The sequence below is a fragment of the Bos indicus x Bos taurus genome, chromosome 1 (genome assembly GCF_003369695.1).
Source record: "Bos indicus x Bos taurus breed Angus x Brahman F1 hybrid chromosome 1, Bos_hybrid_MaternalHap_v2.0, whole genome shotgun sequence".
NCBI lineage: Eukaryota > Metazoa > Chordata > Mammalia > Artiodactyla > Bovidae > Bos > Bos indicus x Bos taurus.
Window position 1 is genome coordinate 56,461,765 of NC_040076.1, and position 19,436 is coordinate 56,481,200.

General features: G+C 38.4%; 1 protein-coding gene across 6 annotated transcripts in view; it reads left to right on the forward strand.

Moving 5' to 3' along the window:
- Positions 1-19,436, forward strand: part of PHLDB2 (pleckstrin homology like domain family B member 2) — a 244,939-nt gene that overhangs the window by 188,146 nt on the left and 37,357 nt on the right. For 5 of the 6 annotated variants that reach the window (XM_027516562.1, XM_027516814.1, XM_027516990.1 and 2 more), the window contains 3 exons: positions 10,828-10,956; positions 17,091-17,246; positions 18,528-18,638. In XM_027516562.1, coding sequence (XP_027372363.1) covers positions 10,828-10,956; positions 17,091-17,246; positions 18,528-18,638 — 396 coding nt within the window. The remainder of the gene's footprint in view (positions 1-10,827; positions 10,957-17,090; positions 17,247-18,527; positions 18,639-19,436) is intronic. The other variant, XM_027516903.1, reaches the window with a different exon arrangement.

Sequence of the window (19,436 nt, forward strand, 5' to 3'; positions counted from 1 at the left end):
TATTGTCTGTCATCACATGGTATGAAAAATGACAGAAACTGGCTTTGGGTGAGAGATTCCAGAGGAGAACGAGGGAAGTGAAAGCAGACTGGCCTAGATGATGTTACTGCATATTCTTGACAACCAAACTCACATAGAGACTGAATACCTCTTGGCAGCATCACTGTTTCTCAAATAAAGTTACTCTACTGTTTTATGGCATGGCTATTTCATACCTTCCCTCTGTTCAAACTTCTAGTCCAATTTCCTCCCCTTGGCTCTGAGATGATCTCACCACCTACTTCACTTAGAAATGAGAGCATTTCATCCTCACAAAGAAAGGCTCGTGTGTGTGCGTGCTAAGTTGCTTCAGTCACGTCTGACGGTTTGTGACCCCACAGGCTGTAGCCCGCCAGACCTCTCTGTCCATGAGATTCTCCAGCCAAGAAAACTGGAGTGGGTTGCCATGCCCTCTTCCAGGGGATCTTCCCGACCCAGGGATTGAACCTGAGTCTCTTATGTCTCCTGCATTGGCAGGCAAGTTCTTTACCACTAGCACCGCCTGGGAAGCCCAAGGAAGGCTCTTTTCCCCTCAAAGACCAGTCCCTTTGTATGTGCCCAGGGTACCGTCCCACCGTCTAGAGGTTTTTTGGTCCTTCTGTTCCCAGCTCCCCCCCCATCCACTCCCTCTTTACTGGACCTGTACTGCCAGTATGCCACCGTTATTATTTTTAAAAATTGGTTCAGGATGGGGAACACATGTACACCCATGGCTGATTCATGTGAATGTATGGCAAAACCCACCACAATATTGTAAAGTAATTAGCCTCCAATTAAAATAAATAAATTAAAAAAACAAACAAAAATTTTATTATTATTTAAAAATAAAGTTCCTTCCAGTGACTATCTTAGCTAGTTTCTCTTCAGCTGTAGCCGAGCTTTTCAGTTTTCTCAGTACACTATATGATCTCTTGCTCAGTTAACCGTTCCTCCCATTCTTGTTCCACTGCTCCGTCAGATTTGCTCCTGTTCATACTACTACCTTAGTGCAGCCTAACCCACCTACTGGGTGCTTTTCAGCCCTCTTATGAGCACACTTCTGTTCAGCGTTCAAGATAAGGGACAACTCTTTTCCCAGGCACTACCCCCTACCCAACCCCTTTGCCTCCAGTACCTCACTCTTCTGGCTTTCCTTCCTGTCCTCTTACTTTTCTCTCTGACATTTCCATCTGAGTTCCCCTTGCTTCTTCCTCTGCCTCTGCCCAGCCAGTTGTTAAGAGTGTCTCTGATCTGAACCACCTTCTTCTCTTTTTTTTTTTAAGCAAGATCAAACTTTCCCAGAAGTTAACAGAAAAATTCTGTGCCTTCTCATTGGTCTGAATTAAGATAATATGCCTTGACTCATTCACTTTTTTGTTTAAAAATTGAGGTGTAATTGACATATGATATTATATTAGTTTCAGGTATCAATGTAATTATTCAATATTTGTGTACACCGTGGAATGATCTCCACAGTATGTCTAGTTAACACCCACCATCTCTTGTTGAGAACTCTCTTCTCTTGTATTTTCACATTCTTTTATAGCCAGAGCTTCAAATAACCTGTATGCACTGGTTACTGTCAAATGTATGTCTTTAGTCCACAACCTGTTTCTGAACTTCTGACTCATATCCTGTAGCCCAGCTGATATCTCCACTGAGAGATTTCTCAGGTATTTCCAGCTGAACACCCCGTAACTGAACTCTTGATCTCATCTTTCCCTTTGCCTTCCATACACCTCCCCTACTTCCATTCCTGTTTTTCCTCTAGTTTTCCCACCAGGAAATGGCATCTTTATACACCTATATGCCCAAAGAGAAACCTGGAAGTAGATCTTGATATTTCTTTCTCTATCAACCCCACTTCTAATTGATTACAATGCTATTTTTCAATTACTTTAACTTCTCTGCATCTCCCCTAATAGCATTCTCTTCAAAATCATCAACATTTCCTTTTGAGTTCCATTTCTGTTTGCTTCCCTTCAGCCCATTTTCTTCACAGCAGCCAGTGTGACTTTTAAAAAATATAAATTAGGTCACATCATTCTGATTTGTATTCCCCTGTATTTTATATGAACCTAAATTCCTTATCTGTCCTGTTTCTATTACTTTTCTCCCCTCTTCACATCGCTCACATGGTGGCCTTCTTTCTATTTGTTCAAAGATCCACCCCACCCTCTGCCCCTGCCAAGGTCCCTTGCAGATCAGCTTGCCTTGCCTGGAATCTCCTTTCCCATATTCTGTGTCTGGTTGGTTCTGTCTTTCAAGGCTTGAGCTCAGTGTTAGTTTTTCAGAAAAACTCTACCAGCCCTTTCCAGCTCAGATGGTATGCTCTCTGTTGTTCTATCAGTCCTTTCACAAATCACATTTTATCATTTATATTTGTTTTGGTTTTGTTAGATATGTATTTCCCTCTCTAGCCTGTGAAATAGAGGCAGGCACTGTTATCCACTGTTTATCCAGCTCATAAGAGGTGCCAAAATACCGCCCAGTATTCTTGGGGAATATTGTCCTTGGATCTTCTGCTAACGGCGAGTCCTGGCTGAGTCTGAACAGAAACGTGGAGCCAAACACCTGCTTAAGAGCTACGTGCAGCCAAGTTTCAGGACAGCTGGGATAGTCTGCCCAAGTGCTCATGCCAGGCGGCTCGTCGAGCCAGGGCGTAAGACAGAAGAAGGAAGTGGCCTTTACCCTTTTGGATCTCGTTTCCTTTCCCATACACCTGTTGCTGCTGTCAGATATAAACGGTGGAATGAGAAAACCAAAACCTGGAAAGATATCCCTGTTGGGCAAACTCCAATTCAGATGTCGGCAGCACATCCTGAAAGCCTGGCTCTCATTTTTTGGAGACAGGGCCTGGAGCCATAGGAGAAAAGTTTAACATCGCATGAGAGTTCAAATCCTGGTGTGAAATTATCGACATTGTTTCCTTGGCTCTCAAGATCAGACTTTAATGTTATTTCTTTTAGCTTATTTGGGAACTATCATTCTGTTTTCCGTGCTTAGTATAAATTGATGTGTTTCATAGGTGACCGCTATTTATTATATGGTACTATACTATGCTCACTTGTGTCTGACTCTTTGTAACCCCATAGACTCCATGGAATTCTCCAGGCCATACTGGAGTGTAGCCTTTTCCTTCTCCAGGAGATCTTCCTGGATTAAACCCAGGTCTCCTGCATTGCAGGCAGATTCTTTACCCTCTGAGCTACCAGGGAAGCTCAAAATATAAACTACAGACATAATAATATATACAACATAAAATATAGACATGTATTTGTTGAATATATATACATACATATATGTATTGTGTATATATATGTGCACATATATGTGTGTACATGTATGTGTGCACACACACATATATATACATATGCATATATGTACAATACATGTTTGCAGTAGCTCCCTGGACTGCCCTTTCATTGCCCTTATGGGTACCATTGTCAAGCCCATCAGTGTGCCTGTTTACAGGTGGCTCTAAGCGGAAGGCCATTTGCCTGTTGCATTCTCAGAGAGTGGCCACATCACAAGTAGAGCTCTATGAGCTTGGATGAACCCCAAACAAATAGGAGGATCAGGGTTGAACACCAACTCAAAGGGGATATTTATTTGAAGCAGTAAACATAAAGCCATAGTATTTTCTTAGAGCAAGAGAAAGGAGAGAGACTTGTTGTTAACCTCTGCATTGGAAAACTATTTTAGTTTGATGGGCTTGGTGACTGGGAAGCCACCAGAACTGTGAAGCTCAGTTTGGGCAGAGCTGGAACGGCTTCCCTCCCCCAGCGCTTCCGCTCTCTAAAGGCAAAGCCTCATTTGGACTGCTGGATGTATTTCTGCATTTGTTTATGTCCATTTCCCTTCTGTCTTTGTCTATTTCTGACAACATAAAAAATTCAGAAGCGAAAATAGCTTTTCAGTGTCTCTATTTTTGGATTATCTTCTCATTCCTGCCCCTGAGCATATGACAATCAAAAATTAGTTGTACTGAAATTAAATAAAATGGTTAAGGAAAGGCTTTGCTCACATAGTCTTGTTGAAGTCTTTCCTATCACCCAGATGGGTCATCACAAAGTTCAAACCATCCTTCTGTTTTAAGATCTGTCCTCACACAGATAGACTGTGAGACTTTGTAGCAATCCTGGTCTGCATACTTTTGTAGCTAAACACACTTAAATGTGGAAACTGAAGCTTAAATCACTCCATGCCATGCAGCGTGTTCCTGAGTGAAATTTCCTTCAATTAGTTGGCTAATTTTTCTGTAATAAGCCTCGTATCTTAAGTGGTTAATTGTATTCTCCATTATCCTCTTGCCAAAGTACCTGTTACTTCCTCCCCATCCTTCCTTCTGAGCCAGGAGAAGACTGAGCCTGCCGAGAATTCCATGCAAAGTGTTAATGTCTGTTGGGTGCAGAGTCGCTGCCAAGTCACAGGCAGTGTTCAGAAGAGACCCAGCCCTTCCCGTGCCTCTTTCTTACATTTCAAAGTTAGCTCCCTGTTCAGAGGAAGTGGAAATATATTGTGGGATTTGGGGATTAGGATTCCAGATTAGGGTGATTTTTTTTCCTGATGATTGTTTGATTACATAAATTCATAGTGTTCTGATTTTCCAGTGTTTTCTACACTAAACATCCATCAATTGTGCAATTAATATGTCAAAAATCAACAGAAAAAAAAATCCTCTGAAAATAATATAAGAATGTGCCTCTCAAGAGGGTTTTCAACAATTACCCATCTATGGACATAGGTCCATGATCTTTCCTCTATAATTCTGAAAAGTTTTGTAGGGAAAAACATTTTTTTTAGTCAGGTTGGCATCAAAACTTATGGTTGCAAAACTTGACTTGGACTGATATTCATACTTGATATGAATATTCATAAGTAGCAGCAGAAATAGAAGTATATTTGATTATAGGGTATTGCCCCAGACCTCACTGAAAATGCCATACAGTATATGCTTTATAAACTGTGTTACCTCAATTAAATGCAGGATATTCTGAAACCTAGAACACATTTGGCCTTACAAATTTCAGATAAGTAATTTTGGCTCTAAAACAATTGCCTGATCTTGAACCTCTGAGAATACATGCCTCTTAAACCTCCCCATGTGGTTTAGGAACTGGAAAGAAAGAGACTGGAAGGTGTATGGAGAGGACTTTGAATGGGCCATCCTTAAAAATGATGGCTTAGAGGGGGTTTTCCTGGTGGTTCAGTGGTAAATAATCTGCCTGTAATGCAGGAGACACAGGAGACTTGAGTTTGATCCCTGGGTTGAAAAGATCCCCTGAAGAAGGGCATGGCAACCCACTCCAGTATTCTTGCCTGGAGAAATCCGCATGGACAGAAGAGCCCAGTGGACTACAGTTCAGGGACTCGCAAAGAGTTGAACACAACTGAAGTGACTGAGCTCGCACCCATGCATCCTTAAAAATGATGGCTTAGAGGGCCTTCCCTGGTGACTAAGTGATATAGAGTCCCCCCAGCAATGCAGAAGACACAGGTTTGGTTCCTGGTCTGGGAAGATCCCCACATGCTGCAGGGTAACCCTGCTCCACAACTATTGAGCCTGTGCTGTAGAGCCTGGGAGCCTCATCTCCTGACCCCACACACCCTAGAGCCTCTGCTCCACAACAGGAGGAACCACCACAATGAGAAGCCCTCACACTGCATTGAAGAGTGGCCCCTGCTTGCCACAGCCAGAGAAAAGCCCATGCTCAGCCACTAAGAACCAACACAGACAAAAATAAATAAAAGGATACATTAAATTATTAGCTTAGGTATTATGAATTTTAACGTATCTGTGCATCAGTTGCAAACTTGACACAGTGTTTCAAGAAACATGGCTTCAGTACCTCTTTGTGCTGGATTCTGTTCTGAATACTTTGGAAATTACAAATATGAATTTTAATTTTTCAGAAAACCTTTATCAAGCTAATAGGGCTGCCAGATTTAGGGCTGCCAGGGGATCTTTCCAACCCAGGGATCGAGGCAGTCTCCTGCCTCGCAGGTGGATTCTTTACTTGCTGAGCCACCAGGGAAGCCCCATCTGAAACATACTTATATTTAAAAGCAGGTTTTCCTCGTAGCTCAGATGGTAAAGAATCTGTCTGCAATGCAGGAGACCTGGGTTCGATCCCTGGGTTGGGAAGATCCCCTGGAAAAGGAAATGGCAACCCACTCCAGTATTCTTTCCTGGAGAATCCCATGGACAGAGGAGCCTGGCGGACTACAGTCAATGGGACTCAAGAAGAGTCGGACATGACTTAGCGACTAAACCACCACCATACATTTAGAAAATCATTTGTTGTTCATCTTAAGTTCACATTTAACTGGGTTTCCTCTATTTTATCTGGCAACCCTATAAACTAATGAAGTAGGCATCTTTACAGGGTAAAGTCAAACCAAATATTAGTTAGATGTTGTAAAATTACGTTTTTATTGGCATTCAAAAATTTTCTGTGTGGTAGTGAAATTATAATAGAGCCAGCGAGTTAAATTTCAGTTCCTTCCTTTGAGACTACAACATAGAGAAAATTTATTGTCTTTTAACCAGAGATTTGACAAAATAAAGTCTTGGATTTTTAAGTTTATTCAAGATTATTGGCAACTCCTGTGTACATGTTCAAATTACTAAGGTAAATTTATACCTTCTCCTGATCATTGGTATGATTAGAAGACAGTCATTTTACTTCTGATCTTAAAATTTGTCTTTCCTCTTTGAAAGCATTTTGGATGTTGGAATCTTACAGTTCTTTTGGGAAGAGGGGTTTACTTGAGGCATTTAATCTAAAAGTAAAAACTTTACATTTGGAATGTTACTTGTAAGAGAGGACTTTTATACTATGAAGGCAAGGTTCTAAGGTCAAATACCTTCATAACAAATTTTGATGGATTCTGTATTTTGTCCTAAGTCTTCATCCCAGAAATCAAATTTTAGTTCATTTTGTAGTTCTTTGGCTCTCACATTATTCTGGTTGGCTGAATCAGTGATTCTGGTTATGTATGAGAAAACCTGGAGAAGTTTTTTAAATGTTTCATCCCTAGCCTTATATCTCTGGAAAATAGTATATTTAAAAGCTCTCCCAGTGTATTCTAATGTGGTCAGGGCTGATAAGCACAGAACTAGCTAGATTGTACTTCATAGGGACAGTGATCAACTTACTTCTTTTCTCTTTCTCTAGTCCGTTTACAAATATTTATTGGCTGAGTGAATGAACAACTCACTGGGAAAGCAGATGTAAGCCCAACTCTATACAGCGCTTTTTACTTTCATTTGCTGGTGAAAAATTTACCTTTGGCCCTGTATACACTTTAGGAACATCAGTCTTCAATATGCAAAATAGGCAGAATCTGGCAATGAATTTATGACCCAACTGGATTTTTGCCAGTCCATGTAGAGAAGACAAGGCAATTGGAAAACAATGGAGGCAGCCGTGTCTCTAGGGAAGTCATGTACTGGTCTTTTTTAAATAAATGCCCCCCTGTACATCTGCATCTTCCTGGACTGTTCTGATTCCTGAAAGATTAATCTTATTCTTTCAACAAAATAATTTAAATTTGTTAAAATATTAAAAATGCAGTTTAAATCATTCATTTCCTGAAAATGGATTTATGAATCTAAGAAAAAATGGGCTGTCTCCCAATGTGATGTGGCAGCCTGGATGGGAGGGGAGATTAGGGGAGAATGGATAAGTGTATGTCTATGGCTGAGTTCCTTCACTGTTCACTGGAAACTGTCATCATATTGTTAATCGGCTGTAGTCAATAGAAAATAAAAAATTTAAATTAAAAAGAGAAAATAGCACTGTAGTAATTAAAATAGGTGACGTTACCAGTTTGAACCTGGGGAACGAGGATGATACCTGGTGTTAATATGTTACATGTAAAAAGCTAGACTCCCCGAACCCTGGAATGTCATGGGTGATACTTTCAGCTCTAATCAACCGCTTGCCTAGAGCTAATTTTTCTTTGAAAACTTCCTGGACAATAATTAGAAGAGAGGTATATTCATTTCTTTCTGGCTCAGCTGTTGGTCTACTGTTGGCTCTTGTAGGAGTGATATCAGCTCTGCGCCCCCTGTGATTTATAGCCTGGCCCATCTGCCACTAGTGCCTCTTCCATCCTTCCCCTCACTTCCTCTGCCCTAGCTTTAGCCCCACTGAGCTTTCGCTCTGAGACCGAGGTAGTGGCCACAGCACTACTGAGAACCACAGAGAAGCCGCAGGCGGTTTTGGTGGTTCCCGCTTGCGTAATTCTTGTAACCGCCTCCTTATGTGGGATTGCCAAACGTTTTGAGCACCTCAGAAGGAAGGCACTATGTAGACACAAGGTATGTTTTCCTAGTTGTTTATTTGTGCTTATTATTAACAGTTTACAAATTGGGAGCATTAGCGGAATAGTTGGGTTATTTCTTTGGAATTAAGACCTGTCTTTTAGGCCTTTTCATATTAGATGTTTCAGTGTTTTCTATCATACATGATTTTAAATCTTAGGGCTTTGCACATTTGCTATTTGATTGGAATAAATACTTTTCTTACTTGTTTACCTTTCTGTTTGGAACTGGAATGGGTGCAAATTCTGATGATACAGTACCTAGAAACAGAACTCTTTGTGGATAAAATTCTTTTGCTATGTAATAGGGCAATCTTTGATTTGCAAGTAAGGGAAATAGAACATTTTCTTAGCCAAAAGACAACAAGTGTTCTGTATTGTTGGTTTTATTAAGGGAAAAAATGATTAATTCTGAAGCTAAAGACTGACTGGTACTAGTATATTCAATTTTCTGTGAGGTAACACTTGAGAATCCTTTATTCTGTGAAAGACACCATTGCTTCTTCTTACTCCTACACAGCAGCTGTGCATAGTGAGCATGCTTCACATTAAAGACTCAGGAAACTTCCTTTCTTTTTTATTGTGAGATCTTAATTCCAAGACCAGGGATTGAACCTGGGCCCTTGGCAGTGAAAGCACCAAGTCCTAACCACTGAGCTGCCAGGAAGTTCCCTTGTAGGAAACTTTCTTGATTGTCTGCTAAAGTCTAAGTTGTAGAATCATTTTTAGGCTGATAAATGAGGTAAGAGTCTCAGTTTTATGACTTCTAGATTTAATCATTTCTAGAAAAGCACTTTTAAATCAAAATATACATTTCTAAAATACCCTCAAAATTTAAAAATGTAAGCCAAAAGTGGAGACTCAAGTGCACTGATGTAGGTATTGATGTCATATAGTTTTAGACTTAAAATACAACATCTTTTATAAGGAATTTACACATATGTTTACATAGGAAATCCCGACCATTTGGATGAGGAAATGAAAGCGGTATAAATTTATAGGGCTACTTCAAATCTTCATCTTTCAAAAAAATTTTTTTCTGTAATATGCTTGGAAGCCAGCTTTATTTCTACCAAATCAATAGTGAACATAACAAAGTCAAGTGGTGGTATTTTGCTTATCAAAGGGGCAGGGAACAGTGACAGAAGCAGGGAGATGTAAAACAGAATGCAGCTTTTCTGGTAGCACCACTGAAAGTGAGTAACCTAAAGGAGGGCTCCCAGGTGGCTCAGTGGTAAAGAATCCTGCGAATGCAGGAGATGCGGGTTTGATCCCCAGGTTGGGAAGATCCCCTGGAAAAGGAAACGGAAACTCACCCTAGTATTCTTGCCTGGAATATCCCGTGAACAGAGGAGCCTAGCGGGCTACAGTCCTCGGGGTGGCAGAGTCTGATACGACAGAGCACACACGCCTCAGCTCTTGGTGGTGTACCATCCCACTGAAGCGCTTTAGTTTAGGCTGAGGTTATACAAGGGGAGAATTAGATCTGAAAGTTACTTCAAGGGTCCAGAGCATCATAAAAGGAACGTAAGATGGGAAAACTGACACTTTTGTTTCTCAGTTTAAGAGGCAGCCTTATAAGACTGTGTAATAGTGTATTACAGTATTTGCCTATTACACCCTGGAAAACATCCAGGGTCACTTTGGAGTGTGTGACTGGGAGGGAGGTAGTGCTATCTTCTCTTTTCTTGTCTGTTCTCTGACTCCTTTACTTTTTCCCATAGTCCTCGTTTCAGTTATTTTTTATGTCAGTCTTTATAGGGAAGTCCTTATCTCCACAATAAATGTCACACCTTTAGTATATCTAAACTGTCTAACAAGTCTTCCTTTTGCTGCTTTGTCAACCTTGCATTTTTACTATCTCTCTCAATGTCTGAACTAGATGATCTCCTTGACAGCAGATTTTCTAGTTGCTTAAGCTCTGAGGTTTGCCAAAGAGCTGAAACTTCCAGATGACTGGAGTATCAACTTATGCACCTAACATGCCTCTAAGCTGAGAACAAAATTTAAATAGTTTACAAAGTTTGCTTAACACATGCCTTCAGCAAATTGGACTCTGACTGTGCTCAAGGTAAATCCTAGCCATCCTTTGTTTGGTTCCCTGGCAAGTGACTCTCTGCAGGGCTATCTTAGGAATTTGGTTGGCATTTCTTTTGTTCTTTGTTCACCATTGACCAACATGACCGTTGCTTCCTCTGCTTTTGTAACATGGTGGCAGGAAGGAAGGGAGGAAGGAAAGACGGGGATCAGTGCCAGCACCCAATGGAGTGGGCTGGGTTTGGAGAATGCAGAAATGGGGCCCCTTGTCTTTACTTCCACTTAGACCCCCTTATCTTAGTCACTAACAAGATATGTTTCTACATTCCTAGGATGTCTGGAGTTTGGGTGTTTGTTTATTTGTGTTATCCATGGGAAATGTTCACTAACGCCTGCTTGGGGTGTAAAGGTAACTTCTATTTTCTGATTTCTGAACTTCAGGAGAAGGTAAAGCTTGATGCTGAAAGGGAAAAACTAGAGAGGCTTCAGGAGCTTTACTCCGAGCAGAAGACCCAGCTGGACAATTGTCCTGAGTCCATGAGGGAACAGTTACAACAACAACTGAAGAGGGTCAGTAGCAAACAGGAATGTGCTAGTTGTTTTTTTGTTTTTTTTCAATGAAGTTCCATTTACCTTTGACTCCCTCCTTCACATAGCATAAATTTGCATAAACTCTGTTCATTAGATAATGTTTTAAATAGAAATATGCATGCTGACAGTACATATTATTCCTTGCTAATCGGTTATAAAATTCCTTCTTGGAATCCTTCACCTCATTAATAATGCAAAAACATTTCTAGTCCTTCTTTGAAACAAAAGAGAGCTGTCACTGATATGTAACCAGCAAGACTGTAGCATTTAAATCAGCTGACATTGTTTCCTGCATTCCATTCTCTACTGCATCTTGAGTACTAATTTCCCTTGTATTTTTTCCCCCCCGCCAGCTTAGTTTTATACTCCTGTGCACAGATTTTTCTATTCTCTGGTTTGCTCCCCACCACCTCTCATCATTCTGTTTTTCTTTTCCTTTCTTATTCTTAGTGTCATTGAACTCATTAGCATGATCACATAATCAAACAAGACCCAAGATGCAGGGCATTCAATATTCAGGCTTCATAATTTTTTAAAATTTTATGCAGCATAGATTTTCTAGTTGAATTTTATCAGGCTGTTCTTCGATCTTTAATACTGGCAGTGTTGAAAAGACCTTGCTACCTGTCTTCCTAGGTGGATAGTTTTGCAAACACTAGGAAGACCACTTCATATTTCATAGCCTCTTGACAGCTGGGTTGTTTGCTCTAAACAGCAGCCCAGATAGGCTGTGACTATGGGGAGTCAGTCATTAATAGTTCTGGATCTCTAAAGGAGTATAATAGTAATTTGTCCTAAATAAGTAACATTTTATGATTCCACAGGTGTAGGAAAAACTAGTTTTACTCATATTACTATGTTTGTGCCTTCTTGGAAATGGGCAACTTGGTAAAAATCAGTTAAGATAGTATACCCTTGAAAATATTTAAGATGACCTTGAATACAAAAATGTTTGATACCCCTGAGTATCACTAGGTTATGAAAATTTATAGTTGAAGCTTTTCAAGGTATTGCACAGATTGAAAGAATCTTTCAGTATAGAAAGAAACCAGTACAGACAAGTTAACTACAGCTTAACAATTCTAATATTTGTAATTTGTACAATGTTGGATTAAAAAAAATTTCAAAACTGTTTCTTCCCCTTCATTGATTTTATTGTATACAGCTTAATTTGCTGTAAAAAGATAAAACTTCCTGTCCGTCAGTGTCCCAATTCGCTGAAAGTCTTATGATAAAAATGATTGGAAAAAGAAAAGTATTTGTAAAATTATTTTAGTTTGTAGTTTTTTTTTAATGTGTTTATGCCAATTCACAAAAGAGATTGGGAAACTGATTTTTTTATATTTGTTCACTATTTTTCAGTTTTTGTTATTGCTAAAGATTTTACACAGTCACCATAATGCTTTATTTAGAGTCAGAAACATGGTTATACATTTTGTTCTTCCCTTCCTTTAGTTATCTAGTTATTGCTTGTATTCTTTATAAATATTCAAATAAAAATTGGCAAATTCTATTAATAACTTGGAGTCAAGCATAATATAATTAGTTTGCTTAATCTAGATACTATAAGATAACTCATAAATTTCTGTATGTTCCAAGGATTTTGACTACAAAAGATGAAAGGAAATGATGCAGACAGCCTATTCCACTAATCGAAGGCAAAGACTCCTTCCTCTTCCTTTCCAAGCAGACTGCAAAATTTTTATCATAAAACCCCTTTCCTTAGGAGAGAAACTGGCTTGTGCTAGCTTCTATTCACCTGATATTAAGAGAAATACTAATTCTGTTTTCCAGAGATGGACAATGATCAAAATGACTCTTCATCAGTCCTTTGGCTTAATCAGTAAAAAGTTCACTTACTTCATGAGAAGTCCATTCATACTGGAGCTTCCTGTGTTATCACAACTCATTTCCCTTCAGACTGCAAACACTCCAGAATAGCACTTCATTACAGAGCTTTCCCCAAGGCATTTAAGCTAAATTCAGTAATGTTGATTTTATTACAACTGACTTCATTAGGTGACAAATCAGACACGAGAAAATGAATGAATAGGAAGAAAATAATTTTCTTAGCCTATATGCAATCTCAAATATGTGAGCCAAAACTGTAAAATGACTTTGTGCATAAACACTATGGATTTATGACTGGGCTTCTTAACTCCTAAGTCATTGCTTTAGAGGCAGAATACAGTTTTCATCCAATGTTGATTTCATGGCCTGTGATTTAATGTAGTTGATAATTGGGCTTACCAGTCAAATCATAGAAGTGATATGAGAAAAAAAGCTGAAGATAAATGAGCCTTTCCTTTGCCAGCAGAGGCCTGGCTAGGATAGTTTTCTTGTGTTTTGATGTTTGTTCAGCTGAATGGTTGAGTTTGGTCTCTTGATTTTAAAAAAAATTCTATACAGTGATATCTACAATTAGGAGACCTTTTCTGTTTTCCTCACTAGGTCCACAATTAGTTTATCCTTTACTCTTGGATAAGTCATTCAACCTCTATGGGCCTCAGTATCCTCATGTATAAAGTGAGAAGTTTGTACTAGACAATTTTCATTGTCTTTTTTCCAGTTCAAAAAAGTATGCAAAAGAGTTTTTGAATATAGCGCATAAAGACAGAGAAATAGTAACACACTCTTAAAAAGTTTATAAACTTGCTTTCAGAGTTGGCCTTGAGCAGTCATAAAACTATTGTAGTATCTCCTGGCCATACCATATCTAGTCTCTTCTTTCAGTTCCTCTACTGAAAGAAAGCAAAGAAAACAAAGTTGTGCAGGTAAACTTCTGCCATGCATGCTGCGTGCTAAGTCACTTCAGTTGTGTCTGACTCTTTGCGACCCTATGGACTGTAGCGTGCCAGGCTTCTCTGTCCATGGGATTCTCCGGGCAAGAATCCTGGAGTGGGTTGCCATATCCTTCTCCAGGGGATCTTCCTGACCCAGGGATCGAAACCACGTCTCTTAAGTCTCCTGTATTAGTAGGCGGGTTCTTTACCACTAGCTACACATTCTCAAAAATGTTATTGGGAAGAAAAAATGACTTTCACTGAATTTTCTTTAACACATCTGTTTTATTTCCTTTCACACCTGGCCTTTGAACTTGCAGCCAGTAAGGACTTGTCATATTCTTTTAGTGGAGAAGTTTAGTTAAAATTTTCATTCAGCTAGTCACACACTTGACTTTGAGCTTCCTGTATATATTATTCTGTGCTCAATTAAACTACTCCTGCCCCTAAATTCCATCTCTTGAATACTTATTCTTATCTAAAATCTTGTAACAGTTTTTTTTTTACCCTCCCAAGTTGTTTTTCTTTCACGGTGTAAGTTTATATACACACATTTCAATGCTTTAGATAACTTGATCAGATGATTACACCAGAGGAATCTGAGTGCTGAGCTTAGGTTTAATTTTAAACTTTCCTGCCTAGTGTGCTATTATTTTCATACAGTGGTTTAAATATTTACTAAAAATAAATTAGTGACTTTGTGACCTTCATGTGGTTAAAATAACACATGTTGCATATTAACCAGATGTGGGGCAAGCAATTTACTAGCGTAGTGTATATATTGTGAGCCATATGCCCACTTTGAGTGAACATTCTTTATAAACGAAAAAAAAAAAGAAACCTTATTAAAATTTTTGTCTCAATAACCTTTAGCCACAGGCCAAGTTTAATTGAAAGTCTTTAAAAACTTGAATATGGAAGCTTCTGTGAATAAATATATCACTGATGTTTTAAGACTGCAGATATTTTGTTTTAAGACATAACATTAGAGTTACATCTTAATTCCTTTAGTAACAACTAGATTTAGTCCAAATTCATTAATTCTTGTAGAAGTTATAAGCATGAAATCTCTGATAAATTTGAAATATCACCCAGTTACTTGAAACCAAAACTGCTTTACATTTGGCCAATTAAAATGTAAAGAAGTTTTGAGAAATGCTGAATGAGTTTTTCACCTTGTTTTTTCTGTTCTTAGGCTTTAAGAATCCACTGTCTGTGTTGGCATAATAATCTTGTTGCTATCGTGCTGGTTGTAATTTCATGGTAGCTAATAGTCCTTTTGTGAATCATCCCCAGAATAAAATTAATTCCAGAAGATAGAAAAATACTTCATTTAATTAAAATATTTACTTTATCACTTACATGAAAATCAGAGGGGGGGTAGTGTGTTTAAATACTGATAATAGACCTAATTTATCACAGATTTATCCAACTCTTTTTTTTTTTTTTGAAATTTGAACAGAACCTGTACTTTAGTTAATAATACTGTGTCACATTTATTTTCCTGTTTTTTTTTAAACCAAGATAGTATTTCTTTATATTCTCAGAATTGAATTAAAAGATTCAATCCTCATTCAATTTTTTTTAAATCACTAAGATAATAAACTTTCTAGACATAGCAGTGATACTAGATGCCAAAATACATGAAACTATATCAAAGTTTTGAAAAATATAAATTAGAAATCTAGTATTCTATTCTTACCAAGTCAAACAAGTGGAACCAAAATGTCATAAATTTTTTAGTTAGGCAAAAATTCATGTTTTCTAAAATATATGTATCATATTATACGTACATACTATATGTGTGTGTGTGTGTGCATGCATGCGCATATACAAAAGGTTTTCTACTATGCTTGATAAAGGGTTGAGAAAGAACAACACAAAATCCAACTCTTTTTAATGTGTTGTTTGAAAAAAATGCCCAGGCACTTAGAGCTCTGAGTCACATAGCCCAGCTGCCTGTTTTTTTTTGGGGGGGGTCATTAATTATTTATAAATTATATATTTAAAAAGAATCTTCTATACATACCACATTTTATGGTTCTGTCAAAGGCTCCCCAAATCAGGAGGCTTTTTGTTTTCTCTGAGTAAATGGGAGAACAATTCATACCACATGTACCAGCCTCTGCTCAGGTCCAGTTTCACCCCTGTCTTCAGACATCTCATAGGTTAGAGAATGCCTCTTCTAGACTGATTTTTACGATTTCTGTTTGTTCTTAAATGTCCTGAAGTTTATTCCTAGACTAGCACTGCTTAACCTTTTGAGTCAGTCTTTGTGCTTTATGAACACTGTGGTTCCTACTGTTTCTAGTAAAAAGCTTTATAAACAATTTTAAGGGATTGACAGAAACCCATATAAGAACTCCAGTCTTCAAATGTTTTTGATGACTTCTCCCTTCACTAAAATTACTTGAGCATGCATTCCTATATGTACATACATATAGGTCATATAATGTTATAAATATGTGTATTATATGTATTGTATGCATGCTCAAAGTATATATATTCATTTTAAGGAATCTTACATATGTTACTTTACCTGAATGTACATTAGAGAACATTTATTGAGAAATTGTAAAGGAAAAGGAAAAACTAAAAATAAATATAAAGAAGGTCTAATATTTCTTCCTCACATCCCAAGTGCCTTGTGTTATATGCCATTTGAGTACATATATGTACCTCTGATCTGTTACATATGCCAACTTTTAAATCTTTTTTTTAAGGTTTATTTTTTTAATATATTTATTATTAGCTGAAGGATAATTGCTTTATAATATTGTGTTGTTTTTTTTGCAATACATCAACATGAATCAGCCATAGGTATACATAAGTCCCCTCCCTCCTACCTCCCACCCTATCCCCTGAATCTTTTATTTTTTATAGTAAGCAACTTTGAAATATTGAATTTAGTCTTTATGCTAAAGTCTGATTTCATCTGGAAATTTGTGAAAAATAAGTTTCTCAAGAGATTATGTTACACCTTTGGTCTGCAGATAATGTTTAGGTTATTTATGGCTTTCTTTTTATGTTTCATGATCCATTTTAAAGCCACCTGGTAGAGTTAAAGCAAGAATTCCTACAACCAAAGAACAGTCTAAAACCAATGGTGAAATAATGCCCCCCTCCCACCCCTACCGCAGTCCCTTTCAGTTTCATCCTAGTCACCACTCTGGAGTTTAACTCCAAAGAGATGATTATCATGTTCTAATCCTGGTCAGTGTTGTAACTGCAAAGATATTTTGGACTTTCTGCTTTTATTTATTTTTTCTTCACGTTAAGAAGGCTGCAGCCATTCTCGTGTGTCTTGTTTTCATTCCATTTTCTCCAAAGGATGCCGACCTACTGGATGTTGAGAGCAAACACTTTGAAGACCTGGAATTCCAGCAGCTTGAGCGTGAAAGCCGTCTAGATGAGGAAAAGGAGAACCTGACCCAGCAACTCCTGCGTGAAGTGGCTGAGTATCAACGGAACATTGTTACTAGAAAGGTACTTTTACCAGGTGTTGTTCAGTGTAAAAAGTCAAAATATATATACCCCTTGCCATGAGACAATAGTGATTGTTAATATAGCTATAGCATGTGTCCATCTGTCTGTATATCTGTTATATCTGAATATCTTTGTGTGTTTTATTACATTTGGCAGATCATGGAGCCTGCCACGTGCATGCCAGCTGATGCTCCGAACTAGATAAAGTGAGACTTGGTATAGTTAGTGTTACCTGATGCTGTAGATGTATTTATGAATGTCTGATTCTTTTATGTGAACACCAAGGTAGAGAAAATCAGAAATCTAGATATTTATTTTAAATTATTTGCTTTTGCAATCATAGTAACTTGATTTAAAATAATTTGTTGAAAACTCTTTTGGAATTTCTGTTTCCAGACCCAATAGTTTTCAAAGCTGGCTGATAGCTTATTACTATTAGAAGCAGCCTTGGGGAATGCTATGCTAGTGACTGCCTCCACCCAACCCTGAGCACCCAGATGTCGAGTCCAGAATTCATCTCTTGTTCCAAAATTTATAATCCTCACCCCAGTGCTCTGTACTAAACCGATAAAATTAAGGGAAAGGACAATGGAGAACGTGACACTTTCAGTTTAAACAAGAAATTCCGTTGTTTTTCTTCCCATGAGGCATCTCCCAAGGTGAAGTCAGAAATTCATTTATGTTCTAAAACAAGATTTCCCATTGACTTATGGATACTTGAAATATACTCCAAATCACTTGGTCTTAGGTAAAGAAAAGCCTTGAGCTTGTGAGTTCAAAGAAACTGCTTCACAGTCTGGATAATAATAACTGCGTACCTAACATTGGGTGGGCTTCCCTGGTACTCTGCTGGTAAAGAATCTGCCTACAGTGCAGGAGACCCCATTTTGATTCCTAGATCAGGAAGTTCCCCTGGAGAAGGGATAGTCTATCCACTCCAGTATTCTTGGGCTTCCCTGGTGGCTCAGATGGAAACAATCCACCTGTACTGTGGGACACCTGGGTTTGATCCCTGAGTTGGGAAGATCCCCTGGAGGAAGGCATGGCAACCCACTCCAGTATTCTTGAGTGGAGAATCCCCATGGACAGAGGAGCCTGGGCGGACTGCAGTCCATGGGGTCGCAAAGAGTCAGACGTGACTGAGCGACTAACCACACCTAACATCAATGAAATATGGTCACTGCACTTCTAGTTATAAACACTTCTCCCTTTTCCAGGACAGACAATAAACCCTTAAGTGTCTAATGTACATCTTTCTATGGTTGGTTTTTTTTCCTCCAGGAAAAAATTTCTGCATTGAAAAAGCAAGCTAATCACATTGTCCAGCAGGCTCAAAGAGAACAAGATCGTTTTGTGAAAGAAAAGAATAATTTAATAATGATGCTGCAGAGAGTAAGTATTTCTTTTCAGTACTGGTGACAGCAAAACACAGGTTCCAGTTCAGGAAAAGTCGTTTCCATCAAACTAACTGCCTTTTAATGAATGAATTATAATTTAAGGAAGGTTTTTCTATATGCATCTTTATTTAATCTTCCACATTAATAAACTGATGCTCTGAATGATTAACTGTAATTCAGAAATAAGAAAAGACATTTTCTTCATGCTTTTTCCACAGCGTGAAATCCAAACTATGGGAAATCTGTATGTTTTCTGATTTTCTTCTTTAAAAAAAAATCTTATTTTTCATCAAATAGGTTAAACGTATTCTCAGTTGCTCTGGTGTTTTGAACTCTAATTATTTGCATATGGGTCTTCTTGGCAAATGCCACATTGGATTTAGTTTGGCTTAATTGATGAGGTGAATGCCCCATGTGGGTGTGGCAAGGTCATCCTCATCACAGGGACGGTGTCCCCATCTACCCAGCCTCTAATATGCTCCATGTAAAGGGTTTATTTTGTCCAAACTGCAGCCTAATTTTCTGATAATCTCTTAATTTCAGGGATAAGATGCAAAAAATTAAAGTTGATGGGGCTAGTCTCTGGACTGGGCCTTGCATGCAGGCCATTTAGCAATGGGACACTTGGGATCATGAAAATATGAGATGGACTCAGAGTGGAGTGCAGGAGAGAACAAATCTCAAATGATGGATTAAAGACAATACTGCACCATGGTCCCATCTAGAATAAATGGAGCTGGAGCACTCGTTCCCATCTTTACTGCTTAGCCATTTGCAGGTTGAGAAGAGAAAA